A 15,486-nucleotide genomic window follows, 5' to 3' on the forward strand; every position below is an offset into this window, starting at 1 on the left:
AAACAGATCCTTTGGTCCAATTCAACCATGTCAACCTGAAATCCCAAATTTAACTAGTTCCATTTGCCTGTGTTTGGTCCATGTCCCTCTGAACCTTTCCCATGTTCTACAACACTCTCAAGGGCCCTACCATTAATGATGTAAGTTCTGCACTAGTTTGCCTTACCAAAGTGCAATACCTCACATTTATCTAAATTAAATTCTATCTACCACTTCTTGGCCCATTGGACCATCTGATCAAGATCTCTTTGTACTTTTAAATAACCTTCTTCAGTGTCTACTATACCACCAATTTTAGTGTCAATTGCAAACTTTCTAACCATACATCTTATAGTCGCATCTAAATCATTCATATAAATGATAAACAACGATTGACCCAGAACAGATCTTTGCAGAACACAGCTGGTCACAGGCCTCCAGTCCAAATAAGAACTCTCTACCACCATCCTTTGTCTTCAACCAATTTTGTATCCAATTGGTTATCTCTCCTTGGATCCCATGTGATCTAACCTAACTAACCATTCTACCATGCATTTCATTTGTTGTCTTAAAAATTGAGACCAATCTTTCAGGAGTAAAATAAAAAAGCACTTAATTAGATTTTGGATCAGTTGTAAATTTTAATTCTGAGATTGATTATTTTTATTTAGAATCATCGGGTCATACAGTACAGAAGCAGACCCTTTGGCCCAACCAGTTCATGCTGACCAGGTTCCCAAACTAAACTAATCTATTAAACACTTTAACTGAACCCCATCCACCACTTCCTCTGGAAGTTCATTCCACACACAAAACACCCTCACTGTAAAAAAAATTGCCCCTCATGTCTTTTTAAATCTTTCTTCTCTTACCTTAAAAATATGTCCTAGTCTTGAAATCTCCCATCCTTTGGGAAAGGCACCTGCTATTCTCCTTATCTTCATGATTTTATAACCTCTAAGGTTTATAACCTCAACCTCCTGTGAAAAAAGTCCCACCTATCCAGCTTCTCCATATAATACAAACTCTGCATTCCTGCAACATTCTGTTAAGTCTTTTCTGAACCTCTTCCACTTTAATAATATCTTTCCTATAACCGGGCAACCAGAACTGAACACAATATTTCAGAAGAGACTTCACCAACATTCAGGGCAAAAGTGAGGACTGCAGATGAAGGAAATCAGAGTCTAGATTACTGTGGTGCTGGAAAAGTACGGCAGGTCAGGTAGCATCCAAGGGAGCAGGAAAATCGACATTTCGGGCAAAAGCCATTCCTGATGAAGGGCTTTTGCCTGAAACGTCGATTTTCCTGCTTCTCAGATGCTGCCTGACCTGCTGTGCTTTTCCAGCACCACTCTAATCTAGACTCTTCACCAACATTCGGTACAACTCAAACATGATGTCCCAACTCTTGCACTAAAACCTCTGAGCCTTTTTTGCCCATGTTCAATTACCTTGCACTGGGTGGCTTTCTAGGGTCATTTTAAAGGGCAGTTAATCATCAAGTATCTTTGCTGTGGGTCTGCAGTCACATGTAGGCCAAACCAGGTAAGGACAGCAGTTTTCTTCCTCAAACGACATTAGTGAGCCAGAAGCTTTTTATGTCAATCAATGATTTACAGTAGCATTCCTGAAATGAGCTTTTACATTCCAGACTTTCTAATTACATTTGGAATGTAAAAATTCATTTCAGCAATGCTACTATAAATCATTGGTTGGCATAAAAATCCCTCTTTTATCTAAATGTATTAAGAACTATGGAGCAAAGGTCGCAGATCAACCATGGTCTAAACGAACAGTAGAACCAGCCGGAAGGGCTGAAAGGTCTATGTTTATGTATTCCTGTTCCTATGTCCTTATGTTCCTGTGTCTCCAGATGCAATCCCAAAGCCATTGGTCAGTAACATCCAAAGAAAAATTAAGCCAATAGAATTTCAATCCCATGCTCTCTATTCAACTTATTATCTAAAACTGGGCTTAAATTACTGTCAGAAGTTTGCTTCCTTTACCCCTGCTCACCATTTGTTGTCTTCTGGCGCGTCACATTGTGTTCTTCATACGTTTTTTTATTCAATGCAAAACAATTCAGAGCAGAATGTTACATGGCAAACACCAACTGCATGTCAAGAATGAAATAATGAGATCAGAACCTCCCTGCAATAAACAAATACGATTGGTCTGGAATATATTTTAATATTCTGTATTAAGTATGCAAACAAGGAACATGTGACATTTCGCCTGTGAACTTTGTACGCTAGGACAATCAATATGCCAGTCGGGTAAGGAGAGAAAACCCCTGAAAATATTGGTCAATTCAGGCACACGATGGAATTCATTTACCTCCAGGTAAATTTTTTTTTGTCATGAAACTTACGACTACATCACATGAGGTCTGGTGTCTAAAGTACATCGTAAGGCGCAGATACAAAATATGACTGATGTGACTATGGTCATCTTGTTTGAACAAATAGGCACCTCAGTATTTGAAAAATCTGTAACCTAAAAATCTTGTTTTAATGAATGTTCCCTTTCTATTTGTATTTTGTGTGTGGCAGATGTGTAATCGATGTGCCCTCCTTTTTAAGAATGTGGATATAAAGAGGTTTCATTTTGGTTAGGGAGACGGGATGAAATGGAGGTCACAGGTATTTCACAGTAATTAGCGAGAAAGACCTGTGTTTTTTTTGTATTTCTATGGATAGGCCACAACAGTGCAGAACTCGCTGCTGCATTGACCACACTTAAGAAACCGCAAGAATTCCTTTTGCGAGATCAAATTGACATCCCCCTGGTCCAAGTGCGGTTGATTTGCATTTGCAGACATTAATGTCCTTGTCTTGTGGCAGGTGTGCGTGAAACTTCCCAGAATTGAGGGACTGTATGTAATAAGATGCCTCGCTAGAAACTGAAACCACGGTGAGGCCAGGGCTGAGGCAGAAGACAGAGTTAGACTGCACAGACGCGATTCCACGTCCACCTTTCTTCACTAATCCCACCCGGTTGTTAAAAATATTCTGAACCATAATCAAACTGGATAAAGGGAAGACCAAAGCTGAACTTTATTAAAACAAGGTGAAGGAGGAGGTGATTATTTGAATGTCTTGTGTGTTTGCTTTATTACAATTTCCTCCAAGACAGTTTACCTCATACCCCAATCATTAATAGGGTAAGGTAGATAGAATTCCACCTCGGTGATGATATTGATCAGTTGGTGAATATGGATCAGTCTGAACCGTTGACTTCACTCTGGTTGCAGTCATTCCTTGCCTCATGTCTTAATGCCACTTAGATCTCGTTCTTTGAAATGAATTCTGTGAATTGGGATGGATCTGAGTTATCTCATCAGCCTTGACAAACCATATCTGAAATACGGAACCCATGCCATTTATTTTAACGGACGAAATTGTGTAGCAAGTCGATTCGTTACTTGTTGCACTTAATTGTTTTTAAAAACACACAGTTATTGTGTCTGAGCTAAATGCCGGGGTGTGTTACAATAACTACAGCGCTCTGGATCTCTCGGTGATATCTCACTCAGGCTGTGGGAGCTGTTTCAATTCGGTTCAGAGTGAAAATCAAATCGGGGGGTGGCAGTGGAGAGGAGGGGAAATAAAATGGCTAATTTTTCAAACGCCCAATTTAACGAACCGTTTGTCTTCGGGTAATACGGGAGGGAGATGTAGAGGCAACCATTCCTGGCGGAGATTTGATGAGAATCTGTAGCGGATATCGTTGAAAAAGGGATATCGATGTCCCACTAAATCACCGCGCTGAGCCTTGCCTTTGGGATGCATTTAAAGTAATCGTGTAATGATATTATGATTCCCTCATCATGTCTTTATTTTTGAGAAATAATTATATCAGAGATTTATAACGAAAAAAAAAGGCGCGTTTTAAGCTCTCGTTTCCTCTGACTAATTTATTGCAGCGGAGAGAGCGCCTGGATAAGGTCCTCGCCCCTTCACTCGCTTTTCCGTAATGTAGGAATTCATCGCGGCCAATTACATATAAACTTGGGACAATTTGTCAGCTTGATTTGTATTTCAGTTAATTGTGAACGTAATTAGGAATACAAGAGCCGGAAAGGGACCCGGGTTGATTTTTTTTCTCTCTGTCTCTCTGCTCTCTCTCTCTCTTCTCCTTTAAGCCAAATTGCACAGAAATTAATTTTCTGCTAGCCTTTTCATCTGGGCCAGCCGCAGAATCACAAGCGATAAATCAGCCTGATGGGTGGTGGCGGCGGCGGCGCTAAATGGCTTCATATATCACTGGGTTTAATAGGAATCATCAGAGGCTGGTTAATGAAATTAAACTGAACAGAAGGTGTTAGGCCCCCTTGAAGGCCTGGAGATTTTTTATATGTGAAAGAGACAGCAGGAGCTGAAGGAAAAACGTGCAAAAAAAACCCCAAAAAGATGCGCCATATATTTTCAGAACTGCTGCGTCTTGCAATCTCTTTATTCTAATAGTGCTCTCTCTCTCTATCTCTCAGTCTGGGCTTTCACCTTTTCGTTCACTGTCTGGTCCTCAAGTCCAATCCTTTAATGTTGGGGACCTGTTGCACACATTATGAAAAATGTAAAGAAAGGGTAAAAGATCTAAATGTCCCCACCCAGCTATTTACATGTCTTTTAATACCACAATAAAGCCAGGGAATATGTATCCAACACATTGTACTCGTCGACCGCTGTGTAATGCAGGTCCTGCCGTCCATAATTCATCAACTTTTCACTTGTCCTCCGTCCAGGAAAAATAAAAGTCATTTTAATCCGTCAAATAATAACTGTCACTGGACAAAATATAACAAAAACATGTCCTTTTCAGTAGCACTAGGGTTCTGTACTACTCAATGACTAATGAATAGTCTATTTTCCGAATATAGTCCGTATCAAATTTTGCTAAATTTGGTTGTCATTGTACTCAAGGTGATGCTGGGGTAGAGTCAGAGGTGGGTGTTCAAGTCCCACCTGCCCGGAGTTGTATCACAACCTGTTTGAACAGGTTGATCTTAATTTTTTTTAGATTGCGTGTGGTTAAGAAAACGCTCTAATGCCGCCTTTCAAGTAACGTTGCTCGTGGGTGATGTTATCTTTAAAATGCTATTCTTCCAACGGATTATTGCATTTGTAATGTGAAATCGGTTGAGAGTTTTAACTTTGGGAGTTGACCTGACGAGACAACTGCACTGGGATTCTGGGCAGTACACAATGACAAAACTGCACTGGGATTCTGGGCAGTACACAACAGGAAACTGCACTGGGATTCTGGGCTGTACACAATGACAAAACTGCACTGGGATTCTGGGCAGTACACAATGACAAAACTGCACTGGGATTCTGGGCTGTACACAATGACAAAACTGCACTGGGATTCTGGGCAGTACACAACAGGAAACTGCACTGGGATTCTGGGCAGGACACAATGACAAAACTGCACTGGGAGTATGGACAGTACACAACAGCAAAACTGCACTGGGATTCTGGGCTGTACACAGTGACAAAACTGCACTGGGATTCTGGGCAGGACACAACAGGAAACTGCACTGGGATTCTGGGCTGTACACAATGACAAAACTGCACTGGGATTCTGGGCAGGACACAACAGGAAACTGCGCTGGGATTCTGGGCAGGACACAACGGGAAAACTGCACTGGGATTCTGGGCTGAACACAACGGGAAAACTACATTGGGATTCTGGGCAGTACACAATGGAAAACTGCACTGGGATTCTGGGCTGTACACAACGGGAAAACTACATTGGGATTCTGGGCAGTACACAATGGAAAACTGCACTGGGATTCTGGGCTGTACACAATGTCAAAACTGCACTGGGATTCTGGGCTGTACACAACGGGAAAACTGACCTGTCCTCTGTGCTTACTCCATGCCCCTCTTTTCAATGCCCACTGTGATTTCCCATACAATTTCTCGCAATTGAAAGCGTCGCACACAAAGTGGGGTGGGGGGCGGACATTATTTCGTTTTTAAACATGGCTTGTGTGCTAACTAATTAAGCGTCTGTCACATTTTAACGTTGTTCTGAACTTGTTCGGGGCCCGAAGACCCTGAGCAAAATGGTTGTGTTCCACAGTGAAGAGTAAAGGCGATGTCACTCAGGGGCAAGGGCATAACCCAGACGGGTATACACAGGGTTCTATTCAATATAAACTAGCAGGAAAGAAAGCATGTGAAAGGAAGGCAATATGTGGCACTCTGCAGTAACTGGGTACAGAGTCAAGACCTTCGTTCATCTGAGTTCCATGGGATGCACAATATTTAAGTATCCGGTTGCGCTGAATTGGCTGATACCTGTGGATCAATTGGCCCTCTCCAACACACAGTCATTATCACTGGAGTCATAGAGTTGCAAAACTCAACCGCCCTTCCACACTGGAGGGACTGAGATACCGCCTTTCAGGGAGGGAAATTGTCAAAAATCACAGTTTCACTGCTCCTCTGTTGGGGAGGATTTCTTAACTTTTCACTGAGTCCCAAAACTGTTCCATTACGATGTGGAAGGGGTCAAGATGTGCCTCAACTTACCTGAAGAAGAGCTTGTGCGAGTACGGATCACTGTCAAAATGTGGCGGATGATAATGGGACGTTTTTCGTAACCAGTCTCCTTAAAGGGCATGCTTTAGGATTCAGCCATGTTCCACAGATCAGAAATTCAGGTCTTCTTCACTCCCAGCTAAGAAAAACAAAACAGATATTCATTATTGTTGAGGGCATGTCCAGAAATCTGCGAGTGTAACCGATTTACCAAATCCCCGCTTATCAACAACGCATTTGTATAAACCTTTTTTAAACAATTAATACAACTGGTTAATGAACTAAAGTTTATGATTTATTTATATTTATAATTATGCAAATAAATAATCCTAAAGTGAAGTATTCGACCACGTATTGTGACTTGCTTTAACAGCGTTAACGGCGACACAGAGGAGTCACCGAGAACAAAAACGAACACAATTTAAAACCTGCCTATTTTAGCATTAAAGATTTCCAACCCACGTAAGAAATGCCCAGAGATACACTGCACGGCTTCAATTGTCAACCCGTTCACGGGCCTTCAGAACTGAGTTGCAACCTACAAGATATATCCTCCAAACGTACCCACTGGCTGAATAGACTGGGTATACTTGCTTGCAAAGGCTATACTGATGTAGAGTTGTGCACAGATATTTCTCTCTCGTTTCCTTTTGATATTTGAGTTTTGACGGGTTCAATTTGTGAACGAAACTATTTGCTTTAAATAATGCATTCAGGGAGGGAGAGACAGGAAGAAACCAGAGAGAAAGCAGCGGTTGAAATCTCCAGTAATTGTGGAAGACGAGTTTTGAATCGTTCTGGTTTTTTTTAATCAGGAATGGCATCCCTATCTTAAGAAAACCTAAGGTTTCCCCCCAATCAAGACTGAACACCGTTTGTAGAACATTTGGCATGTGTTCTGGTAAAAATAAAGGCGCGTGATTTGTGTATTATGTGTTTGGGACTACTTTGTTTCTGATGATTTTGTGTGATGCTAGAATTTGATCCCGGAAGAGACGATGGTCTGATTTTCTCTAGGAGATGACTTACACGGTTGTCCTCCACAGAATCTCTTGTTGGCTCCATAAACAGCCCACGCTTGCACATATCAAAAGATCAGACCCGGGTCAGGAGGTGTTTACAAATAACATTCAAACAAAGAGAAAAACCCGCGGATGCTGGAAATCTGAAAGAAAAACAGAACATTCTGGAATAATTCCGAGGGTCTGGCAGCATCTGTAGTGGAACGTTAACTTTCCTCTCTCTATATAGATGCTGCCAGTCCTGTCGAGTTTCTGCAATACTTTCTAATTTGATTACAAACCACATACTACTTAGATGTTTCCCTTTTCTGTCACGAGGGTCAGATACCAAACCTTAGACATAGCCTATAACTTTAAAAAATACGGTGATACCATTTAATGAAAAATGCAATTGGGTAAGAAGTATGGTTTTAAGAGATACGACCGATTTTGGACCCGTTTGAAAACTAGCGGTGCAATCTATTCGATCGACAGCCCATCGAAGGAAACTGAAGTGACCACAGTTGACCACCAGAATGCCTCGGCAAGGGAAGTGCATTTGATCTGTGCCATGTTGATTTCCCCTGAGCAAATACGCCTTTGATGCAGTCACGGGGAGAGTGGTTAGCTGATGGATTGACAAAATGTAATCAGCGTTATTGGGAAACAGGTTATAGAGAGCCGGGTGTCAATAATTCCGATCGTGACCCGTTCATCCATTAAATGGAGCTGCCTGATTAGGCCGATGAGACTTGTGGGGCACTCTGCACAGAAATTGCTTCTATAAACTTACCATCATTGCTGGGCTACGTAAGCTTGGCTCCTTGGGATCGCCATCTATCACCGTTTCCATATATCACAATCTTGTTACTTTAATGTCGGCATCTTAGACACAGTTTGCATCACAAATCCCAATTGCCCGCAACAGATAAAGAATCATGATGCTTGGCTGACTCTCAACGAGTTCGTCTCCTCCTCGAATGCACCTTTAACAAATGCCATTTATTTACACGGTGCAAGTCAACTCAGGCGATAATGTTACATCGGCCGCCTGTCGCTACAGAATCAATTAGAGCTGAAACGGAAAATGAATGCGGCGACTGAGCAAACTAATTCCTAATTTCCCAAACTTGCAAAATGCGTGTACAAAAATAATTGGATTATGCATTAGAGACGAAGTGGGAAGGTGTGAAATGTGAACGTCTGCTTATCCTGACAGTTTATCTGAGTCTGCATTTTCGATGCACTTTTGCTTCTCGTTCTTGAAGTTAATTGCAATCTCCAGCAATGGCATCTCGTTTTAAAATAATATTTCAATTGATAAACGTCAATAATGCAATGATGCACAATGCTCTTAAAATGCAAATATTACTGGCAGATGAGGATGAAGCGAGGACACTACTTTTGGAAGTTCTGCCTCGTTATTCTCTTTCACCAAAATGCCAGTGTCTTTTATCGAGAACTCTCCTAACAAGATGTCAAAACTAAGCGTCTAACTGGATCCCAAAACGTTAGCTCTCATTTCTCCCCACGGGTACTGCCAGCCCTGCTGAGCTTTTCCAGTAATTTCTGGTTTTGTTTTTGAAAACTAACTCGGTGCTTGATTCGGAGTCACTTCGGAAATCCACCTCAGTTCCGGAACTCTTGAATATGTCCAATGTTGAAATGTGATGAAATTACTGCGCCATGTTTTCTTCTCCAAGCTTAGAAAAAAAATGTTCATTTTGGAGGCGGCTAAGTCCCAGTCTGTCATTCAGCTTGTAGCAGAAATTTAGCACGGAAAATACTCAATGTGATATCATAAATCGACCCTTTCTACATACTACCATCCTCAGAAGATTAAAGACGACCCTAGCGCGTTGCATTGTTTGCGATTGTGACTACACTGCAGGAATACAAATAAACCATTTATGACCATTATATCGCGCGGATATCTTTGAAATAGGTTATTCTAACATCAAATGATCTTTCGTGTCAAATGTTCCTTTCATTTTTCGTCCGAGCGAGAACAATCTTTGAATCCCTTTGCAATTTACAGAAAGTCTAAGCAAAACCTGCAAGATTTAGTTTTAGCTGTCTACAAGATTTTTTTTAACAATTAGAAACGAAACACAGTAGATGTTTACTCACGTTTTCCAAGCTTTCTTTTATTGTTGGTTGTGGTTGGGGGGAAGGGGTGAGGTGTGTGTGTGTGTGTGTGTGTGTGAGAAGAGGTAAGGATAACAATGCCTTCAGTCAACACAGGTGCACAATCTCTTACTCGTGAGCTGGCCACTGACGAAAATAAAGGGACCTGAATCAAACCCGAAAGGTTTACAGTGAAACGACTGCCGTTGCCATTATTTTTAATATAAGATTCTTAATTCGCCTACTTCTGAGCAAAAAGCCGAAACGTTTAGCTGTGGGTTAAAAGAAGCGTTACACCACGAACAAACAAAAAATGTAATCTCAACAAGGCTGTCCATTTTATAACTCCCTGGATTAACAGACTGAATAAAAACTTCTGAGGAAGATTCATTCGGCTCGAAATGTTAACTCTTTTTTTAAAATCTTCACAGATGCTGCCAGATCTGCGGAGCTACTCCAGAAATTTTTGTTGTTTGTTTGTTTCAGATCTCCGGCAGTTCTTTGTTTTAAATTAAAACAATAATTTGCCGCGGTCTAGTGTGCAGGCACATTTCAAAAGCATTTCATTACCGGGAAAATAAACTGCGCCTTAATCTCAGAAAGAGGAAAACAAGAATTCACACCTCTAATTGCTTTAATGGAGGAGATTATCCCCCTCCAATAACAAACAAGAAAGCTACTCTCAGCGAGATCGGGGCTGGCACCAGCAGGTGGGCGTGCAATGTATCCAAAAGGAGGATGTGACCAATTAGCACTGAGATGTTCGTCAGGGAACCAATGGTGAAGAGGATGCCTGGAGAACAGCCAATCAGATGCCGTATTGTGGGTCGCCCCCTGTCCACCGTAACCAATCGGCAGCGGGCGACACTGAAACTGACCAAGAAAGTGGCGCGCTCGCGATCTCCATGTCCCAGCGACAGCGAGAGGGAGCCCAGAGCCGCAGCCAAGTGACAATCCTGCTCCAAACAACAACACACAGGCCCCTGAACCAATGGGGAGATCCTAGGGCTCTTCAAAGTGGTATTTCTCGGCTCCAGGTGGAGCTAGCTCGCTTCTGGTCCTGTAAATACAGTCAAGAGCTGACCGGGTCACCAGGCACAGGGGAAAAAATAGGGAGTTAAAAAACTTCCTTGGTGCATTTTTCCCCCCTCCTTTCTCCCTTCTTTCCTCCTCCTGTTCTTCCCCTCTCCCTCTCCCCTTTGGAATAAAAAAGCCGATGGAAAAATCTAAAAACTTCCGAATCGACGCACTCCTGGCCGTCGATCTTCCCAAACTACCGGCTTGCTCGCCTCTTGTCACCTCGCCCGCCTCCTCCACAGCCAGCCCGCCAGAGCTCGACCAGCTCCCGGTCACCTCGGACTGCCTGAGGTCCGACAGCCCGAGCCCTCCGCGCTTTAGCCTCGGCAACCTGATGCCGAAGCCCAGCTTCCTGAGTGTGCACCAGCATTCCGGGATGACGGGCCTCCACCCTCACGGGGCCATCCCGGCCTCGGCTCTCTACGGTCACCCGGTTTACACATACTCGGCACTGAGCGGTCAATCCAACGCCCTGCCTTACTCTTACCCGCAACTCGCGGCCAGCCACCACTCCGAACCCGTCAAAGTAACAGCCGGCACTTTCCAGATCGACCAGTGGTTGCGAGCGTCCACAGCGGGAATGATGTTACCCAAGATGCCTGATTTTAACGGTAAGTGACCACTTGAATCATTGACATAGAGAGAAAAAAATAAATCTAAGCGAATTGCAGCGGTTCCGCACTTTGAGATTAGAGTCAGAAGTCATAAAGGTGGCGACTTAAAATCTGGACGGCAGCAGTTGTAACAATTGGGCAATTTGTTCCCACTCGCTTTTGCTTGACAGTATGTTTTTCTTCAGAAAATAATAATTTGGGTGGGTTGAGATGATATTTTCGAAATAAAAACTGAAAGAGCTGTAAATCAGAAACAAAAATATAAATTGCTGGAAAAGCTCGGCAGATCTGGCAGGTCTCTCCACGGATGGTTCCAGGCCTGCTGAGCTTTCCCAGCAGTTCCTGTTGATATTTTCGATACTGTTCAGTCGCTCGTAGTTTGAGCCTGGACTGTGTTGTCTGTCCACCATTGGGCCGCTTGTAAACAAGCTTCATGGTTTACAGGTCTAAATCAAACACTGGAAACAAATCAGGGAGAAGCAACAACAACAAAACCTGTCAAGTGCTCACTCTTCTGAGAATATAACTTCTGCTCATCCCAAACAAGTGTCGCATATACAGTCACAGGAAAAATAAAAATAACACAGGGATTCGGTTCTATCACCTGAGTCTGTGAACGGGTGTCGGGAGCATGATTTCAATAGCAAGATGCAAAAAAGTAACCGTTTCATTTTGTTTTATTTCGGTTCTGGTTGCGTTGATAGTTTATCTTCACCTTTTAGTTTATCAGGAGCTAAATGTCGAGTAAGATGAAATGAAATGTAATGTCTGTAAATAAATGTAAATGCTGTCAGAGTGATGTAAGATGTTGCAATGTACTGACTCTCAAACGCCTCCACTGAAATCTACAGTGAGCTGACTGAGAGAACCATCCCTTTTTTTTGGTTGCTGTTGTTTGTCAAGTCTTGTGTGTGGAAAATTCCAGAGAGACAAAATACTAATTAGGAAACCAGTAAAAATTCTCGCAATGTAAATCACAAACAAGGTTTCGCTGGTGATTAAATAAGGGGAAAGGAAGCGAAATGGCTGGATAATAGGCGGCTGAAAAATGGTAAGGTGGTGCGAAAATTTCAGCAGTGTTGTTGTTTGCAGAGGAGTGACTGGGCTTTTTGTGTCGGACCGCTTTCGCAGACTTGTTCAAGATGGAGCAGTAAATAGCGCCTTTTCTTTCTAACCTTCGCTGTGAATGGCGGCCTCTGTGCAAACCCAGCAACAATGAGATGACAAATCCAACATGTGCCTTATTTATTAGCCTCTGCAAACGACTCCTTTATCCTGATTATAACACACAGGCACACCAATTCTTTGACGTGTTCGGATTACCCATTCCTGGTGAAATCACCATAGTAAGAACACGTCTACCTGCTAAGTAGTGTATTAACATCTTGATTTTAATAGAGTATTCCAATTTTGACATGAAATCAGCAACAAACCATTTATGGGATTTTCATTGTCAGTTCCATAGTAAAACGGCAGATATCAAATTTAGGGATTTAACGTAGCTTGAATGCTCAATCCTTGTGTTTTATTCAGTGTTGATGTTTTAATTAAAAGAATTGGTTTGTTTAGCCTGTAAACGTTGGGCGTTCTCACTAAATAGAGACAATTAACTTTCCCTGGGGAGATTGAGCTAATTCGGCGCTCTCCCATTGTACATTTTATTGTCTGGCACATGTTCGCCCTGTGGGAAATCAACTCGTCCTTTGAAAATAAATTATTTTAAATCACTGGTGACTAGAATATCTTTAATACACTGGAAGGGCAGGGTTGTGTCAATTTAAGTGGCGCACTCAGTGATAATTGAATTAAATAAACGTTTCGGAGCCCGCAGCAGAACTGTGCATCTGCAGTCCTCGTTTTTACCTAGAACCGTGTTTTCACCTGCCACTGTTCGCCGGAATACTAGGCAAATCAGTGGGTGCTCGTTCACGGGTAAGTTGGGGGGGGGGGGGTAGGGGGGGAGGTTTGGACTAACATTATATTTAAAACCTTGGAAATGTGCTTTCGAAGAATAAAATCAATTAGTATTTCCATTGCATTTCCACGTGGTGTAATAATCAGAACAGTAACGCGATGAAATAGAAACATTAGATTAATTTATATGAATGTCCTGTAGTAATTAACAGCTGTTTAAAAATAGTGTGCCGTTAGCATTTAGCAAATCAATTTGCTTCCTCTCTTTGTAAAACGTGGCTTTAACAATCACTGTTTAAGAAAGAGACGGCAAGATAAATTGTTAGTTTGGGATACAAAACCGTGTACACACTCCGTCCAGCCCAGAAAAAACCGCAAACGGATATGTTGATAGGAATGAAATGAAAATATTCACAGCATTTAACTCTGCGGTGCTCTGTAAACAGCCGAGGAATATGATATCATTACTGTTATGTTTTCCACCCCCCTCAGCACAAACACAAAGCAGCATGTTGGGGAAATGCCGTAGGCCTCGAACCGCGTTCACCAGTCAGCAGCTCCTGGAGCTGGAACAACAGTTCAAGCTGAACAAATACCTCTCCCGTCCCAAAAGGTTTGAAGTGGCCACCTCTTTGATGCTGACAGAAACCCAGGTAGGAACCGCTCGGCCGCACTCCACTGCCGGACACCTTCAGGGTTTGATTAACAAGAGCGGGAGATGTGTCAGTGGCGTTATCGGGGTGGCAGCTGAGGTCAGTTTCATCAATGGCGGAGGGGCCGAATGGCCACATCGAGCTCCTAATTCGGATGCTGACTTCAGTTTCCAGTCTTAATCAAGGGTCATGTGAAATCGGGGTCTTCACATTGGGAAAACTGCGGATGCTGTAAATCAGAAACAACAAAAACATAGAACTGCAGAATTACCATCAATTCTGAGGAAGAGTCAGCAGTCCTGAAACATTAATTCTGAGTTCTCTGCAAAGATGCTGCCAGACCTGCTGAGCTTTTCCAGCAATTTGTTTTTTTCTTTCTAATTTACAGCATTCTGTTTCTTTTTGTGCGTTTCTTCACATGATTCCCCCCCCCCCCCCCCCCCCACCCCAGCTCCTGGACTGTTCCCTGTAACTTGTATTTCAATGTTTCACGTTGACGCCAATCTAAAAACAGGCTCTGCTCTTTTAAGGTTAAAATCTGGTTTCAGAACAGACGGATGAAGTGGAAACGCAGTAAAAAAGCGAAGGAGCAGGCCGCGCAGGACGCTGTGAAACAGAAAGGGAAGAGCACTGAGAGTAAATCGGACGATTATCAGAGCAAGGCCGGCCTTACCAAAAGCGACCAGAACAAACCGTCCCGGTTGCGAGACTTTCCAGAGAGTGACGAGGACGGGGACAGTTTGACGTGTCACTCGTCACAGTGCTCCTCAGAGGAGGAAGGTGAGCTGGACCAGCCGCACAAGGAGCCGCCTGTCACCGTCAAATAGATCACCTCCTCGCTCCCAACCTGTACAGCCCGTGGTTCGGCGTGAATGCTTTCCTTTGAAGCCAGATATTCTCTTTGTGTTCTGCACCTCAGGCTGTCCTGTTCTCTGATCTCCAATCAGTCGTCATACATATAGATATATATAAAGTACTGTTTGTCTATCTCTCAACGCAACAGTGGGAAATTGCAAGACTGTATTGTCTTTATTTTTATATTCTATTTATAAGAATTCGCCTATAGTTATGCATGCTAAGTTATTGTTTAGCTACGCGTGGTTTCTTCCCCAACATAGTGCCAGACCGTACTGTATATAACACACAATAAATGTTTTATATTGAGCTTTCTGTTGCGAATTGCTTTATTCCACTTTAAGGTCAGAAGTCACACGACACCAAGTTATAGTCCAGCAGGTTTATTTGAAATCACTAGCTTTCGAAGCGCTGCTCCTTCATTAGCTTCCACGTTAAACGCAGCAAGGAGCTGATGCATTACAAACAGTCACTATAAGACTGTTCTGACCAGCGGTTGAGTTGAATGCACGAGCTGCATCATATAACGACTTATAATCTGCCGACAACATTAAAGGTTAGTCACATTTATAGTCTATAGTTTGAGCACACTGAATAAAACAGCAGAAGCGGTACCAAACGTGTATTGATTCGGAATAGGGAATTCTCCACTGAAACCCTGAGCTTTTTATTTCACAACCTCTCCGGATTGTACATTCTGTCGGCGAGATCTCGC

General features: G+C 42.7%; 1 protein-coding gene across 1 annotated transcript; it reads left to right on the top strand.

Moving 5' to 3' along the window:
• Positions 1-10,874: 10,874 nt before the first annotated feature.
• Positions 10,875-14,743, top strand: mnx1 (motor neuron and pancreas homeobox 1). The gene is made up of 3 exons (XM_060825728.1): positions 10,875-11,346; positions 13,756-13,916; positions 14,447-14,743. The coding sequence occupies exons 1-3, from the start codon at positions 10,875-10,877 to the stop codon at positions 14,741-14,743; spliced, it is 930 nt and encodes a 309-aa protein (XP_060681711.1).
• Positions 14,744-15,486: the final 743 nt, after the last annotated feature.

Source organism: Hemiscyllium ocellatum, chromosome 5 (genome assembly GCF_020745735.1).
Source record: "Hemiscyllium ocellatum isolate sHemOce1 chromosome 5, sHemOce1.pat.X.cur, whole genome shotgun sequence".
Lineage (NCBI taxonomy): Eukaryota > Metazoa > Chordata > Chondrichthyes > Orectolobiformes > Hemiscylliidae > Hemiscyllium > Hemiscyllium ocellatum.

Excerpts from the sequence above, each read along its gene's own strand:
- mnx1 (XM_060825728.1), top strand. The coding sequence starts at position 10,875 with ATGGAAAAATCTAAAAACTTCCGAATCGACGCACTCCTGGCCGTCGAT. Across the intron at positions 11,347-13,755 it reads CAAGATGCCTGATTTTAACG|CACAAACACAAAGCAGCATG; the intron begins GTAAGTGACCAC and ends CACCCCCCTCAG. Across the intron at positions 13,917-14,446 it reads TGATGCTGACAGAAACCCAG|GTTAAAATCTGGTTTCAGAA; the intron begins GTAGGAACCGCT and ends TGCTCTTTTAAG.